Source organism: Myodes glareolus, chromosome 12 (assembly GCF_982192425.1).
Source record: "Myodes glareolus chromosome 12, mMyoGla1.1, whole genome shotgun sequence".
NCBI classification, from domain to species: Eukaryota; Metazoa; Chordata; class Mammalia; order Rodentia; family Cricetidae; genus Myodes; species Myodes glareolus.
The window spans coordinates 5,249,941-5,268,334 of record NC_142037.1 but is presented as its reverse complement, the minus strand read 5'-3'; the positions used below and the strand labels follow the sequence as shown (position 1 = coordinate 5,268,334).

The window sequence follows — 18,394 nt, the reverse complement described above, 5'->3', positions numbered from 1 at the left end:
GAATTCACAGAGATCCTCCTGTCTTCACTTCCTAACTACTGAGAGTGAAGGTGTGCACCACCATATTCAGCCTGGGGAAGCTACAAGACATTGGCTTTCAACACAATGGATAATGGATAATAAAAGAGTAAATCTTGGAGATATATGATGGAGGAGGGTTATCTGTCTATTGTGTTATTTTCATTGGTCAATAAAGAGACTGCTTTAGCCCCTTGATAGGACAGAAAATTAGGTAGGCGGAGAAAACAGAACAGAATGCTGGGAAGAGGGCTATGAGCCAGATGCCATGGAGCCAGCCACCAGGTCAGATATGCTAAATCTCTCCCGGTAAGCCATGACCTCATGATGCTACACAGATGGTTAGAAATGGGTTAATCAAGATGTGAGAGTTAGCCAGTAACTAACTCTCTAGAGATAATGGGCCAGGTAGTGCTTAAATGAATACAATTTATGTGTTGTTATTTCCGGGGCTAAGCTAGCCATGCGGGAGCTGGACAGGATGAAAAGCAGGCCTGCCCGCAGCCCCTCACTACAGATATAAACTAATGAGACATGCTTTGCTATTACCTAAATTTGTTTCCAAGATCAAAGATTCAAAGATATGGGACAGGAAACTATTAACTCAAAATGAAGAGAGCATCAGTAAGCAAAACCAAAGTCAGGAACAGGTTCCCAAGATAGTCTACATCCCTCCTTTTTGTCAGATCTTACTGTGTGGCCAAGCTTGGTCCTGAACTCAGAATTCTCTTACTTCAGCCTAGAGCGTTGGCATTGCAGGCGTGTGATTAAATGCCTAGCACTACTCTACTTTCTCACAGCACTAAAGGGAGGCATGAAAGTATAAAGATCATAGAGTGGATAAACAATACCATATTTAACATCACAGCAGAGATTGAGGATATTGCCAGGTGGTGGCGGTGCATGTTTCTAATCCCAGCACTTGGGAAGCAGAGGCAGGTGGATTTCTGTGATTTTGAGGCCAGCCTGGTCTACAGAGCTAAATCCAGAGCTACCCAGAGAAACCCTGTTTTGGAAAAAACAAACAAACAAACAAACAGAAAAAAGAAAATGAAATAAAGAGGAAAAAAAGAAATATAAATCAAGATTGGAGTTTAAATACATTTATTAATAGAGATTTAAGCATGGATACTAAGCAGAAGAGGAGACAGAGGCTATTACAGACAGACAGACATAAAAAAAGCATAGTTGTACACAGTCAGGGAGAGGAAGAAAAAGGTTTTTAAGCCCGCGTTATCTGAAGGCTTTGTGATGCAACAAACCCATTTCTGAGTAACCAGCATCCAGACAGATAATAAGAAACAAACGCATGTGAAGAAAAAACATGGTTCAAAACTCCAAATGAAGTTTCCTGGGTCCACAGACACAGGAAACCCAGCTACCTCCAGCCAGAAGAAACAGGAAGAAGACTACAGCAAAGTACATCATCAATTGCTTGAAATCAGCAATAAGAAGAAAATATTGATGTAGCTGGAGGCTGGGTGTGGTGACATGTGTCCTTAATCCTAGGTCAAGGGAGATGGACATGTAGATCTCTGTGAGTTTGAGGCCAGCCTTGTCTATACAGATGGTTCTAGGCCAGAAGTGAAAAACACAGATTGGGACAAAATGGCATCAGGCTTCTTGTTAGAAATAACACAAAGGAGAGGACCAGAGACAACATCCTTAAAGTACTGGGACGTAAACTGTTGATCGAATAGAGAAAAATTTAAATACAAATTAACTAGCAGATATGTGTACAAAGCATTAAAAAATACTTTTCAAGGGGCTGGAGAGATGACTCAGTGGTTAAGAGCACTGGCTGCTCTTCCAGAGGTTCTGAGTTCAATTCCCAGCAACCACATGGTGGTTCACAACCATCTATAATGAGATCTAGTGTCCTCTTCTGGTGTGCAGGCATATATTCAAGCAGAACACTGTATACATAATAAATAAATCAATCTTCAAAAACATAATTTTCACAGATTCAATGCAATGCCCATCAAAATCCCAACAAAATTCTTCAGACTTTGAAAGAACGGTACTTAACATCATATGGAAAAGCAAAAAAAAAAGCAAGCCCAGGATAGCCAAAACAATCCTGTACAATACAAGAACTTCTAGAGGCATCACAATCCCTGACTTCAAACTCTACTATAGAGCCACAGTACTGAAAACAGCCTGGTATTGGCATAAGAACAGACAGGAGGACCAATGGAACCCAATAGAAGACCCGGATATCAGTCCACACATCTTTGAACACCTGATTTTTCACAAGGAAGCAAAAAATATAAAATGTAAAAAAGAAAGCATACTTAACAAATGGTGTGGGCATAACTGGATATCAACATGTAGAATAATGAAAATAGACCCATATCTATCTCCATGCACAAAACTCAAGTCCAGATGGATCTAAGACCTCAACATAAAGCCAGCTACACTGAACCTTATAGAAGAGAAAGTGGGAAGAACACTTGAACGCATTGGCACAGGAGACCACTTCCTAAATAGAACCCCAGCAGCACAGACACTGAGAAAAACAATTAATAAATGGGACCTCCTGAAACTATAAAGCTTCTGTAAAGCAAAGGACATGGGCAACAAGACAAAGCAACAGCCTACAGAATGGGAAAAGATCTTCACTAACCCCACATCAGACAGAGGTCTGATCTCCAAAATATACAAAGAACTCAAGAAATTGGAAAGATCACATAATCCAATAAAAAAAAATGGAGTCCAGACCTAAACAAAGAGCAACAGAGGAATCTAAAATGGCTGAAAGACACTTAAGGAAATGTTCAGCATCCTTAGTCATCAGAGAAATGCAAATCAAAACAACTCTGAGATTCCATCTTACACCTGAAAGAACCAGTCAAAATCAAAAACACCGAGTACAACTTATGCTGGAAAGGTTGTGGGGTAAAGGGAACACTTCTGCATTGCTGGTGGGAATGTAAGCTGGTACAACCCCTTTGGATGACAGTGTGGCAATTTCTCAGAAAATTAGGAAACAACCTTCCTCAAAACCCAATAATACCACTTTTGGATCTATAACCAAAGGATGCTCAATCATGCCACAAGGACATGTGCTCAACTATGTTCATAGCAGCTTTGTTTGTCATAGCCAGAACATGGAAACAACCTAAATGCCCCTTGATCAAAGAATGGATAATGAAAATGTGGTACATTTACACACAGCAGAAAAAAAAATAACGACAGCTTGAATTTTGCAGGAAAATGGATGGAGCTAGAAAACATTATTTTGAGTGAGGTAACCCAGACACAGAAAGACAATTATCACATGTACTCACTCATAGATGGTTTTTAAACATAAAGCAAAGAAAGCCAGCCTACAAACCACAATCCCAGAGAACTTAGACAACAATGCAGACACTAAGAGAGACTTACATAGATCTAATCTACATGGGAAGTAGAAAGTAGAAAAAGACCAAATTTCCTGAGTAAATTGGGAGCATGGGGACCTTGGGGGAAGGTTGAAGGGGAGAGGGAAGAGGCAGGGAGGGGGGAGAGAAAAATGTAGAGCTCAGTAAATATCCATAGAAAAAGAAAGCCATGTGAGAGATTGAAAAAAAAAACACAAAACAAAATCAAAAAACCCCACATACTCTTTAGGCTCGACTTTTAAAGTTTTTTTAAATTTTATGTGTTTATTAAGTGTTTGCCTACATTTCTGTGTGTGCACCACATGCATGCAGTACTCATGGAGGCCAGAAGAGGGCATCATATTTTCTGGAACTAGAGTTACAGACCATTTTCAATCACCCACCATGTCGCTACTGGGACCTGAATTCTTTGTAACAGCAGCAAAGGCTCTTAGCCACTTAATTTAATCTTCCCAGCCCCAGGCTGTAAGTTTTTTGGTAATGAGGTAAGACTCATAATGCACTTTAAAGTGTATGCCAGTTCTCACTGCACTCAGTGCTGTGCAATTATCACCACAGTGTCATTTCCAGAAAATTCCCACCACTCTAAGTCCCTTCTTCTGTCCCCTGGCAACTATTACTTTGTGTCTGTGGCTTTGTTTACTTGGGATATTTTATATAAATCAAACAATACATTAATTTTTTAAGTGGCCTTCTGTGTCTGTCTCCATTTAGTATATTTTCAAGGTTCATCCATGTTGTAATAATGGTTCAGTAATTAATTCCTTTTTATGGATAAATAGTATTCTACTGTATGGATAAATAGTATTCTACTGTATTAGTCTGTCAGGGCTGCTTTAACAAAATAACAGGTGGGTAGCATACACAACACTTAATTTCTCACAGTTCTAGATGCCACCAAGGCTGACCTCTCAGATTTCTCTTTCTGGCTTATAGATGGCCACTTATTTTACTGTGTTCTCATTCAGCCTCTTCTCTATGTATGTGTAGAAAGAGAAAGATCTCTGGTGATTCTTCACCTTCTTAGAAGAAATCTACTGGTTCAGGGGGCTGGTACCCCCTGGCTTCACTTAACCTTAAGTACCTCCCTTAAATGTTCCCAAAACACATCAAGGATTATAGTTTCAACACAGGAGTTTTAGAGTGCACACAATTTATTTCATACATAACACACATACACACACATCAAATTTGTGTTTATTCATTACCTGATAGACACCTGAGTTTCCACTTTGGGTCTATTTCTGATACTACTACTACTATGCCCACACATGGAGTTTTGTGTAAAGTCTTTTCTGTTCTCTTGGCAATATATATATACTTTCTAGAGGAGTTTCTGCATTATATGGTAATTTTGTTTAACATTTTAGGAACTTTCCACAATGGCTGTTCATCTTACATTTGCACCAGTAATTCATGATGGTTCCAGTTTCTGAAAACTCTTCCCATTTATTTCCTCTCAAAAATAGGATTCATTACATTTTAGTAACCCTTCACACTCACACACACACACACACACACACACACACACATCTTAGTGGGCATGAAACAGCATCTCTCTCTCTTTTTAATCTGAATTACCCTAATGATTAGTTGTTGTACACCATCTTTTCATGTGTGACTTTTGACCACTTATAGATCTTCTTTGGAGAAATATCTGTTGAAGGCATTTGCTCAGTTTTAAAAATTGGGTTGTGTCCTTTCTTTATTAAGTTGTAGTTCTTTATCTCCTCTGGTATATGATTATAATTGTTTTTTTTTTTTTGAAGGCACTTCTCCAACTTTATTTGAGATTCAGTAGGTTAGTTCTCATCCACATTCACTGTAGAGTTTTGAATGTGGTAACAGACATGTAAGTTACCAATGTGGAGAGCTTGTTTGGCGAGTCCTCATTCTCATTACGTTTTCTGGACAAACATACCCAGATACAGTATGGAACATTCCTTATTCCTTTGGCCCAGACAGCTTTATTGAGCTTGGTATCAATCCGCACATCTGGAATCCCCATCTCCTTCATGGCAAATTTCCAGATTTCGAGTGCTCTAGGGACATGCTTCTGGAAGCCCACACCATGGATGCGCTTGTGACTGTTGATGGTGCTTTCTTGGGTCAACACCTTATCGATGGCAGAAGGGCACTTCTCGCCACTCTTCTTTGTGGGAGCCATTCTACCAGGCCCAAGCTGGAAAGGTGGTTATAATTATTTTGACCTGTGTGTGGTTTTTCACAATCTAGAGAATGTCTCTTGATGCACAAACTTATAAATTTTGATGAACCCCAACTTAGTTTTTTGTTATGCATGCTTTTGATGTCCTAAGAAATCACTGTCAACTCCAAGTTATAAAATCTATTATAAGCTTTCTTTCGAGATTTCATAATTTTCACTCAAATTTAGTGTTTCATTTTTAAGAAAAAACATTTTATTTAAAATGTTTACACTCATCATTTATTGGTATGTGCTCAGATATACATGTGCCATCGTGTGCATGTGGAACTCAGAGGACAATTTGTTAGATTTGGTTCTTTCCTCTCTCTATAGGGTCTGAGTACTGAATTCGGCTTGTTGGGTCTGATGGGCAAGCACCCTTAGCCACTGAGCTATCTACCTGGCTTGTTTCATCCACTTTTGAGTTGACTCTTGTAGGTGAGATGTCAGGGTCCAACTTCACTTTTGTCTGTGTGGAAATCCATTTACTCTAGCCACATTTGTTGGCAAGATGTCACCTGTCACCTGACTGACTAATCTTGGCTGTGCTGCTGAAACTGTATTTGTCCTTTGCTAGTCTTAATCAAAGCAGCATTTTAAGGGTTTTCAAATCAGGAATTTAGTTATCTAGTTCTGTTCTTTTCAATACTGTTTTAACTGTTGAGGGACCTTGCAGTTCCAGACTTTTAGGATCTGCTTGCCCATTTATACAAAACATGCAGCTGAATTCCCATTTTGTCCTTTTTTCTTTTGTAGACTTTGCCGTGTACTGTGTTCTCTCTGATCATACCCTCAGCTCAGGCAGGTGAAATTTTGATAGGGGCTGCACTGATCATACAGATCTACTTGGAAGTACTGTCACCTCAGCAGCATGTCTTCTAGTCCATGAAATGCAGGCTGTCTTTCCTGTGTCTCTTTATTTAGGTTGTGGTCTTCTGTAAGCTCATATGGTCTTTGTAGTTTTTGGCACACATCTCTCATTTCTAGAGTTAATTTTATTCCTAAACATTTTTAATAGAATAGGAAGCTGGCAGTATAAAAGGAAGAGGAGGGTAATTAAAGACATGAAGATATTTATCTTTATGTATTCATGTATAAAGTGCATCTAGTGTCTGTGGGGTCTAGAAGAGAGTGTCAGATTCCCTGAACTGGAGTTGCAGAGGTTGTTAGCTGCCATGTGGGTGCTGAAATCAAACCCAGGTCCTCACTGGAAGAACAGCCACTCTTGGTAACCACTGAGCCATCTTTTCAGTACACTTCAGTCCAGTTCAGTCATTTGATGTTATTAGAAATGAACTGTCCCTTAATTGTTTTAGACTGGCTGACCTTGAAAAATAAAGCTGCCATGAAAATCACAGCCACAAGGAACAGATCCTTCTGAGCATACACAAAAGGATAATTGGGGGGGCTGGAGAGATGGCTCAGAGGTTAAGAGCATTGCCTGCTCTTCCAAAGGTCCTGAGTTCAATTCCCAGCAACCACATGGTGGCTCACAACCATCTGTAATGGGGTTTGGTGCCCTCTTCTGGCCTTCAGGCATAAACACAGACAGAATATTGTATACATAATAAATAAATAAATAAATTTTTAAAAAAAAAGGATAATTGGACTCTGTCCTAGCTTAGCCTCCATATGGAAAACCAGCATTGGCCAATACCTTGACCTCAGTCTTGTGAGACCCTAAACAAAAGACTTGCTAAGTTATTCTAGGCCTTCTGACTCACAAATGTGTGAGACAACAGTATTATTTAAAGCTGTGAGGTCTGGAATAATTTGAGTGCTAAAGAAAAACATATAATTTGTAACAAAATACTTATATATCTAACACACACATATAACTCAGTCATTCTAGTATTGGGGATTTGTCTAGAGAAATGAAAATATATACCTCTAAATTCTTGTACATTAGTGTTTGTAAGAGCTACAGTGGAAAGCAGTTGAAATGTCCACCAATACATGAATTAATAAAATGTGGTTTCATGAAATAATATCCAGAAATAAAAGGAATTACAGATATAAAAAGTGAAATGGATATATCTAAAATCATTATGCTTGTGTGGAAGAATCTGACGGAGCAAATGATCTGCTTCCTGTCACTGCAGATCATTAACTTTAGTGGGTGTTGGTGTAAATGGAGTTAGACAGTATGTACTCTGTCTTAGCGTTCCACTGCTGTGAAGAGACACCATGACCACAGCAACTCTTACAATGGACAACATTTAATTGGGGCTGGCTTACAGGTACAGAGGTTTAGTCCATTATTGTCACAGTGGGTACATGGAAGTGTGTAGGCAGACACAATGCTGGAGAGGAGGCATCAGGAAGAAAGTGTGACACTGAGCCTAGCTTTTGAAATCTCAAATCCCCCGCCCAGTGCCACACTTCCTCTAACAAGGCCACATTTACTTCAACAAGACCACATATCCCAATCCTTTCAAATAATGTCACCTCCTATGAGCCTATAGGGTTCATCTTCATTCAGATCACCACAATCTACTCCCTGGCCCCCTTAGGCTTGTAGCCATATTCATAAAACAAAACTACATTCACTTCCACTTCTAAAGTTCCCATTCTCTCCACATTATTCATAGTTCAAAGTCTCTGATACTCATGACAATCTCTTAACTATTACACCCTGTAAAGTCAAAATGAAAAAGCAGATCACATAATTCCAGCATATAATGGCACATAATATACATTACCATTCCAAAAGGGAGGAAAGGGAGCATAGTGAGGAAATACTGGACTAAAGTAAGACTAAAACCAGCTAGGCAAACTCCAAACTCTGCATCTCTGTGTCTCATGTCAAAGTGCTCTTCAGATCTCCAACGCCTTTCAGTTTTGTTGACTGCAGCACACTTCTCTCTTTTGGGCTGGTTCCACTCCCTGTTAGCAGCTGTCTTCAGCGGGTGTCCCATGGCTTCGGCGTTTCCAACATCTCGGAGTCTCGAAGGCAATCCAGGCTTCTCCTTCACAGCTTCATGCAATGGCTTCTCCAGGCCTCCTGTCAGGGACGCCCCTGGCGCAGGCCCAGCCGCAGCAGCTTTTCTTGTCATTCCTTGACTCTAAGGCCAGAACCATTTGGCTGAAGCTGCCAAGTTCTGCTGTTTGTTGGAACTGGAACATGGCCCCCTCATTCAAATTCATTTTCGCTAGCTTTCTATTACTGATGGTTTCCTTCACTGTGGGCTGTCCTAGAACTCACTCTGTAGACCAGGCTGGCCTGAACTAGATCTATCTGTGTCTGCCTCCAAAGTGCTAGGGTGGCACATACCATCACCCGGCTCTAAGCTTGTCTTTCATTCCTTTTCACAAACTGAAAGCTTAGCTAGGTAGAGTCTTGTCCAGAAGTCACCACTGCCTTTATTCAACTTAGCAGCAGGATTTTCTTTTTACACTTCCTGGAGCTCCTTTTCTTCTCAAACTGTACATTTTGTATTTTTCCTTGCTTGGCTTGCTCCTTTTCATTATAGATCTGTGTAAGTGTGGGCAATAATAACCAAGCAACACAGTCACTAGTAGGCAGCCTGGAAATCTCTACCAAAGCTGTTAATCCATTAAACTTTTCAATTTAGCCTCAGGCAGATTTTTTTTTTTGGACAAGTGCAGAAAGCAGCCATATACATTCTTTACCAAAATTTCACAAGCATTCTCTAGGCCACATATAAATATTCTTCTCCTCTGAAACCTTTTGAGCCAGGCCCCCTCAGCTCCACTGTCTTCCATGCTCCTACTAGTATGGCCCATTAAGTCCTGCTGAAAGCCTCAACTGAAGTCCCAAAGTTCACATTCTTCTAAACAACAGCATGGTCACACCTTTCACAACAATACTCCAGTCTCTAGCACCAATCTCTGTCTTAGGTTCTATTGCTGGGAAGAAACACCATGATCACAGCATCTCTCTCTCGCTCTCTCTCTCTCTCTCTCTTTCTCTCTTTCTCTCCCCGGTTTCTTGAGACAAAGGTTTGTTTGTGTAACAGTCCTGGCTGAAACTCATTTTTGTAGACCAGGCTGGCTCTGAACTCATAGAAACCTGTCTCCCTCTGCCTCCCAAATGCTGGGATTAAAGGCATGTGCCATAAAGAAAAACATTGAATTGGGGCTGACATACAGGTTTAGAGGTTTAGTCCATTACTGTCAAGGCAGGCATGGTGCTGGAGAGGTAGTTGAGACTTCTACATCTGGATCAGTAGGCAACAGGAAGAAAGTGTGACACTGGGCCTGATTGAGCATTTGAAACCTCAAACTCCACCCCAAGAAATACATTTCCTCTAACAAGGCCATACCTACTTCAACAAGGCCACATGTCCTAATCCTTTCAATCCTTTCAAATAGTGCCACTTTCTATGAGCCTATGGGGGCCACCACATACTTGATCTGGCTTCTCTCAGTAGGAGCATCTTTTGGCAATGGATGTAACGTGTAATGACAGAAGGGAGGGCTTATAAAGGGAGTGATGCATATTCACTGTACTGATTATATACACACAATGCAGCTTACCAATTATACACCTGATGTGAAGTACCTGTGTGTTAATTATTCTTCACTGAGACTGGCTAAGCATATGCCACTTACATGGTTTTTCTTACAGCTGGAGGAGAAAGTACAAGCTCTGTACTCGTGTGATGACCACAGATGAGGCCTCATTACTGCTCCATCCATTCTCAGATATTTACTAAGTTCTCTGCTAGTTTCTGTCCAAAACACCAACATTAATCAGACTCACTTTGATATAATATAAAGAACATATTTGGTCTCTACATCTGGCACAGAGCTCCTAAAACCCTGGGAACCTTCAAAGCAACAGTACCTTTCTGCATTCAGAGAAGATGGCTGGTGGCTGGGAGAATCTGAATAATTTCAGGATGGGAGCCAGTAGGAGAGCTAACTGTCAGGGGAACAACATGTAATCAGGCTTGGAACTCTTAGCCATACTCCCCTGACGTTTGTGAAGAGAGGAGCTGGAGGTCGAGCCGATTATTTAATCATGCTTAGATAATGAGGGCTTAATAAGAATCCAAACAAACGTCTTCTTCAGAAGAGCTTCCCGACTACTCACTTGAGGGTGCTCAGAGGGTGGTGAGGATACACCCTTCCCTCCTCCATTATCTTAGGCATCTCTTCTTTGGCTATTCATCTACATCCTTTGTAGTATTCTTTCTAGGCCAGAAAGCCTAAGTTTCTCCCTGAGTCTTGTGCACCATTCTAGCAGATTAATCAAGCCTAAGGAAGGAGACTCATGAGTTCTAATTTTTGGGTAGAAGTACAGGTCACAGCACGAGGCTTCACCGTGTTGTGTGAGGTATAAAGTGGGAGGGGCTGTGGAACTGAAAACCCTTGTGGGATCTAAAGTCATCTTCTAGGTAGTGTGAGAATTCAACCACAGCACACTCACATGGTGTGTGAGAATCTATTAAGTATGTGTGGAATACTCCGACAAACTTGGTTTCACAAGTGTGGTGTGTGTGTGTGTGTGTGTTTGTGTGTGTGTGTGTGTATGTGTGTTTGTGTGTGTGAAGATAGAAAAATACTGGGTTCTGCTGTCTCTCTTACCCAGGTACTGTACTAACAAAGCATACAGCTTTGATTTTTTAGAGCCAGACCTGGTAGCAAAGCCCTAGAATATCAGGTGAGAGGTTGAAGCAGGAGGATCCCAAGTCTAAGGCCTGTCTTGAGCAGCTCCGTGAGACTTTGTCTCTTGTATCTTGGTGGTGACGTTTGCCTGGCACACTCAGGGCCCCAGGTTTAGCCAGCACCACAGACAAACAAAGAGACTGACTGGGATTTGTAAATCATAAATAATTATTTTTCACATTGGTTTCATTAGGATCCTTACCAGAAGCAAATCCCTCCCAGTGACTACGTGTCAACTGCTCCATACAGCCCACAACCTTGCTCCACACGCTGTCAAAAACATAAGCAAGGACATCCTCTTTCATGCAGTAAAATGGAGCAATGGGAGGGTACCCTAATTTCTGTTTCTCTGTAGCTGCTTCTGATTTGTTTCCATGAAATCCCTCTTCCCTGGAATAGAAGCAAGAGGGAAAGATTTCATAATTATTCTTCCCTGAGCCCCACCATTGTCCTTTATACTCAGAAATGTGCATGGTGTACCCGCTCCACCCTCCTCTTCACCCAGCACCTGCAGCTGCCTTGGGAAATAAAGAAGTTCTCGGTAGAAGAAGTTCCTTCTTTTATCAGCATCCTGCCTTAATGCCCCACAAAGGAAACATGGGACTGAAATAGACCGGAAGTCCCCTGGGGTTCTTCTGGAGACTCCACACCTATAACCAGGAACTCCCACTAAGTCGAGCCTCTCTGCTTCTCTAAGGGGAATACCAACAGTCTGGGGCTGCGGAGGGAATTAGCTGACAGTGTGCTCATTTACCATAGACCAGTGGTTCTCAACCTGTGGCTCCAGCTGCATAGCAGATGTTTACATTGCAATTTATAACAGTAGCAAAATTACTTATGAAGTAGCAACAAAATAATTTTTTTTTGTTTTGTTTTATCAAGACAGGGTTTCTCTGTGGAATTCTGGCTGTCCTGGAACTCACTTTGTAGACCAGGTTGACTTGAGCTCACAGAGATCCTCCTGCCTCTGCTTCCTGAGTGTTGGGATTAGAGGTGTGTGCCACCACCGCCTGGTGCAACAAAATAATTTTATTGTTGGGGGTCACCACAACATGAGAAACTGTATTACAGGGTCACGGCATTGAGAAGGTTGAGAACCGCTGCCATAGAATAGAACAAAGCAATTCTGAAAGTGACTGAGGAATGGAAGAAATATTCTAGGTTTCTACAGGAGATTGCTCTCAGACAGAGGTCCCCAAAACAAAACAGGCAGGAAAGAGGTCATGTAGGGCAGCTACCAGAGGAAGAACGAGCTTGGCAGTAGTAGGGACTAAGAGGATCAGATGATTGTGCTGAACTGCATTTACTTTCTCTCATTTTTAAATGTTATTTTTGAGGTAGGATTTTGCTATGTAGCCCTGACTGGGTAGAACTCACTACTTAGATCAGGTGTGATCACACTTGCCCCTACCCAACAAATGCTGCAACATGTGCCTATAGTTTGGTGAAAAATTAAAATGTACAGAAAGGCTCATGATGAAAAGGATGTCTCCTATATCTCTTGATTCCTGGTCCCCACCACCAAGAACAAGTAGTCTATATTGTTCCAGAGAAATAATTACATTGCATGTTACACTGTACCTCATGTTTTATTACCAGTGCATCTGGAACTGTCCTATCAGCACATATCAGCCTGTCTCTTAGAGAACAGTTGGAAGATTCCAGCGGCTGCACCACATCTATCCAACTAGTCAGGCTTCTGACCATGGTAGGTACTGTAATTGTTATACAGTATTTCATTTCATGGGTGATTACATCAATAGAATAGATGCCTGTAAATACAATTAGTGAGGTGAAGGGCATCTACTCTGTAATTTGAAAGATAAGTAAAGAAGAAACCCTTCACGATTGCCCTGAGGTCCTCTCAAACTGATGGGAGATCACAACATCTCGTTATGGGTTGACATTTTATCTCTAATGTAAACAAGGTTGAATTTCAAATATTTAAAATGTTTGTTCTGGGGCTGGAGAGATGGCTCAGAGGTTAAGAGCATTGGCTGCTCTTTCAGAGGTCCTGAGTTCAATTTCCAGCAACCACATGGTGGCTCACAACCATCTATGAGATCTGGTGTCCTCTTCTGGTGGGCAGGCATACATGCAGGCAGAACACTGTATACATAACAAATAAATTAATTAATTAAAAAATAAAACGTTTGTTCTGCTCGTGAGAACTTTCTGTCCATGTTCTTTTCCTGTCTAATCCCTAGTCTTTTCCTCACTGATATATACATTAAAATTATTTCTATAAATGTGGTACAGATATTTTTGCCTAGTTTTACTGACTTTGTGTTTCTTTTTCCTGTGCAGAAATGCCATCTAACATCATAATTTAAGAACTTCTTATATGACTTGTAGATTCTGTATTAGGGTTTAAAAATGCTTTTGAGGTGTAACGTGGTGACATGCTTTTAATTTCAGCACTTAAAAAAAGAAGAAAACAAAAAATTAAAAAATACTTTCATATCTGCTTTCTAAACCTACATGATTTGATCTGTCATGTGCAAATTTTTATGTGTGAAATTTAAGTTTACTTTTTATAGAAAGAGTAAGTTAGGAATGTTACTTTTTCTCGGTTTTTTTACTTTTATAAAATCATTTGCTTAAGTTATCATACATTCTCATTTCCTGCGGGCATTTTCACTTATTTTGTGACCTTCGATATTTTCAGTTTAACTGGAGTTTCCAGCTATGCAGGAGCAAGTGCTCGACAACTGAGCGACAACACAGATTTTAACTTTTGATTTTGAAGCAGTGTTCTGCCAGGTTGCATAGGCTATCCTGATCTCACTTTGTAGCCAAGGCTGGCTTTCAACTTGTGATTCTCCTTGCCTCAGTCTCCTGAATAACTGTGATTATAGGCTTGTCCATAGGCCCAGCTTTAGTTAGGAACATCCTAAAAGCCCAACTACTGAGATACTTTACAAGAAGATACTTTGGTAGTATCTGTAATATCTTGCCCATATTGCCTGAAAATTCACTGTGTTTACTCTCATCTGAAAAAGAGAAAGGTGCCCTGGGAGCACATGTCAGCCATTTGTACCACATTTTATGTTATTTCAGTCAACTCCATTCTTCATAACTTAAGAAGGACTAAAGGGGAGGACTTCTATTTTGAGAAAAAAACAAAAGACAGATGAAGTAGATGACAAAAGCTAGGGAAAGAGGAGTCTCTTAAAAAAAAACCAAAAGCTGGAGATTCCTAGGACAGAGAGGGCCAGAGGAAACAAGCTCCACCGGAGGCAGAAGCCAGGAGCAAATCCAGCCCTGGGAGCCAACCCAGTCCTGGGACACTGGCAGATCAGGACTGAGCCAATGACCTGACTCAGAGTCTGCGACCTTCACTGGAACCAGAGTGGGACTGAACCAGTTACCTAAGATACAGAGAGAACAAGCTCCACCAGGAGCAGAAGCCAGGAGCAAACCCAGTCCTGGGACCGGGCAGATCAGGACTGACCCAGTGACCAGATCCAGAGTCAGCAATCTCCACCACAACAGGTCCAACTCCAAGCCAGAGACTTCTGCAGGAGGAGATCCAGACCAAGATTTACAGAAACAGATCAAAGTCAGCAGCCGGGGTCAAAGTAGGCCTGAGACAGCAAACTCCAAGGGAGCAGAGCAAAGCACAGGAGCACTGAGCTACCTCCAGGAACAGGAGTAACCAACAGGGTAACTAGAACTCTGACACTGAGTGTACTACGAGGAACAACCACCTGAGCTTTAGATTCACTGGCACCTAGAAGATTATTCAACAGAATCTCAGACAGCCCCAACCACACCTATTAGAGGAAAAGATGAGAGAAAGGTAAGATCACACACTACACCACAAAGAGCAACACAATACCAGTAAAACCTAAAGACCCTACAAAAGTAAGACCAATGGATGAACCAGAAGAAAATTATCATAAAAATAGCATCAAGAGAATGTTTAAAATTCTTAAAGATGAAGTAAGAAATTACCTTAAAGAAATGGAGGAAAAAAACAAGCAAAAAATGGAAGATATCAGCAAATCACTTAAAGAAAACCAAGAAAAAGAACTCAAACATATAAAAGAAACTATTCAGGACTTGAAAACTGAGACAGAAAAAAATAAAGAAAACACAAGCCAAAGGAATTATAGAAACAGAAATCATGAGAAAAAGAGCAGGAACCACAAATGCAAGCATGAACAGCAGAATACACGAAATGGAAGAGAGAATCTCAAGCAATGAAGATAAAATAGAGGAAACAGACTCATCAGTTAAAGAAAACATTAAATCTAACAAAAGCTTAACCCAAAATATCCAGGAAATATGGGACAACATAAAAAGGCCAAATCTTAGAATAATAGGTATAGAAGGAGAAGTTCAGCTCAAAGGCACAGAAAATATATTTAACAAAATCATAGAAGAAAGCTTTCCTAACCTAAAGAAAGATATGCCTATGAAGCTTACAGAACACCAAATAGACTGGATCCAAAAAAAAGTCCTCTTGCCACATAATAATCAAAACACTAAACGTACATAGTAAAGAAAGAATATTAAGAGCTAAAAGGAAAAAGGCCAAGTAACATATACAGGTAGACCTATCAGACTACCTGACTTCTCAGTGGAGACAATGAAAGCCAGAAGGTCATGATCAAGCATTATGCAGACATTAAGAGACCATGGATGCCAGCCCAGACTACTATACCCAGCAAAACTGTCAATCACCATAGAAGGACAAAAAAAGATATTCCATGACAAATTTAGATTTCACCAATACCTAGCCACAAACCCAGCCCTACACAAAATATTAGAAGGAAAACTCCAACCCGAGGAAGATGGCTACACCAACAAAAACACAGACAATTGATGATCTCATTACAGTAAATCCTGAAGAAGAAAAAAACACACAAATTAACATCACCAACGATGAAAACTAAATTAACAGGAGATAGCAACCACTGGTCATTAATATCCCTTAATGTAAATGGACTCAACTCACCCATAAAAAGGCACAGGCTGACAGATTGGATACGAAAACAGAATCCATCCCTCTTATGCATACAAGAAATGCATCTCAACCTCAAAGAGAGATAATGTCTCAGAGTAAAAGGTTGGGAAAAAATATACCAATCAGGGGGCTGGAGAGATGGCTCAGAGGTTGAGAGCACTGGCTACTCTTCCAGAGGTCCTGAGTTCAATTCCCAGCAACCACATGGTGGCTCACAACCATCTATGAGATCTGGTGCCCTCTTCTGGTGGGCAGGTATACATGCAGACAGAACATTGTATACATAATAAAGAAATAAATTAAAAAAAAAACCAATCAAATGGACCTAAGAAAAAAGCAGGTGTAGCTATCCTAATATCTAACAAAATAGACTTCAAGCTAAAATCAGTCAAAAGAGACAAAGAAGGACATTTCATATTAGTCACAGGAAAAATCCATCAAGAGGAAATTTCAATACAAGGGCACCCTCATATGTCAAAGTAACACTTCTAAAGCTTAAGTCATATATTAAACCCCACACACTAATAGTGGGAGACTTCAACACTCCCCTCTCACCACTGTACAGGTCAATCAGATGAAAAATGAACAGAGAAATAAGAGAACTAACAGATGTTATGATTCAAATGGACTTAACAGACATCTATAGAATAATCCATCCAAACAGAAAAGAATATACCTTCTTCTTAGCACCTCATGGAACCGTCTCAAAAATTGACCACATACTCGGTAACAAAACAAACCTCAACAAACACAAAAAAATTGGAATAACCCAATGTACCTTTATCAGATCACCATGCTTTAAAACTAGAAGTCAACAGCAATACCAATTCCAGAAAACCCACAAACAATTGTGGGAATTAAACAATGCTCACCTGAATCATCAATAGGTCAAGGAAGAAATAAAGGAGGAAATTAAAGACCTCTTAAAATTCAATGAAAATGACCACACAACATATCCAAATTTATGGGACACAATGAAAGCAGTGTTAAGAGGCAAGTTCATAGCATTAAATGCCTACATAAAGAAGCTGGAAAAATCTCACACTAGTGAATTAACAGAACATTTGAAAACTTTAGAACAAAAAGAAGCAAACTCACCTAAGAGAACTAGACGGCAGGAAATAATCAAAATGAGAGCTGAAATCAACAAAATAGAAACAAAGAAAACAATACAAACAATCAATGAGACAAAGAGTTGGTTCTTCGAGAAAAATCAACAAAATAGACAAACCTTTATCCAAACTAACCAAAAGACAGAGAGAAATTATCCAAATTAACAAAATCAGGAATGAAAAGGGGGATATAACAACAGACATGGAGGAAATACAGAGGATAATCAGGTCATATTTTGAAAACCTGTACTCCACAAAATTGGAAAATGTAAAGGAAATGGATAACTTTCTGGATAAATATCACTTACCAAAATTAAATCTAGAACTTAGAAAAATAGTTTGTAATGGGCGGTGGTGGACTTTAATCTCAGCAAGCAGGTGGATCTCTGTGAGTTCAAGGCCAGCCAGGTCTACAAGAGCTAGTTCCAGGACAGGCTCCAAAGCTACAAAGAAACCTTGTCTCAAAAAACAACAACCACAACAACAAAAAGAAAAACAGTTTACATTTCAGAGAGGTAACATGCAATATGATGAGATTACTGGATTTAGAAACAGATGAACAAGGTTTTGATTTTAACTCTGTCTCAGACAAATTACTTAAGCACTCTGATTCTCATCTATTCCATGTCAAAGTAACATCTATTATATGACTGCTGTCATAAGTGGATATAAATACACATTATTACTTGTATAAACTATATGTATTTTTTTGAAAGAAAGAATCAGATGGGCATGGTGGCATACACCTTTAATCCTAGCATGTGGGAGGCAGAGGAAGGCAGATTTCTATATATTTGAGGGCAGTCAAAGCTACATAGTAAGACCCTGTCTCAAAACAACAATAGTAATAAAAATAAAGCAAGAAAGTTTATTTTAAATAAACAAAGTTTCACATCTCTTCAACTACTCTTTGAAGTTTCAGTTTCTACTGGTGAAAATTTATAAAATGATAAAATCAAATTATGGAGAGAAAGTCATTTAGAAAGCTCTCATCTCAGGAAAAAAGCAATTTCTAAGTGAAGAAGGAAGCTACAGAGGGAAGCCTGGTGTGTGGGAGCAAAGAGACACA

At 40.0% G+C, this 18,394-nt stretch overlaps 1 protein-coding gene across 8 annotated transcripts in view; it reads right to left on the bottom strand.

The window, feature by feature from the left end:
• Positions 1 to 18,394, bottom strand: part of Fam149b1 (family with sequence similarity 149 member B1) — a 45,908-nt gene that overhangs the window by 15,105 nt on the left and 12,409 nt on the right. For all 8 annotated transcript variants that reach the window (XM_087911914.1, XM_087911918.1, XM_087911915.1 and 5 more), the window contains one exon: positions 11,444 to 11,631. In XM_087911914.1, the coding sequence (XP_087768040.1) occupies positions 11,444 to 11,631 (188 nt within the window). The remainder of the gene's footprint in view (positions 1 to 11,443; positions 11,632 to 18,394) is intronic.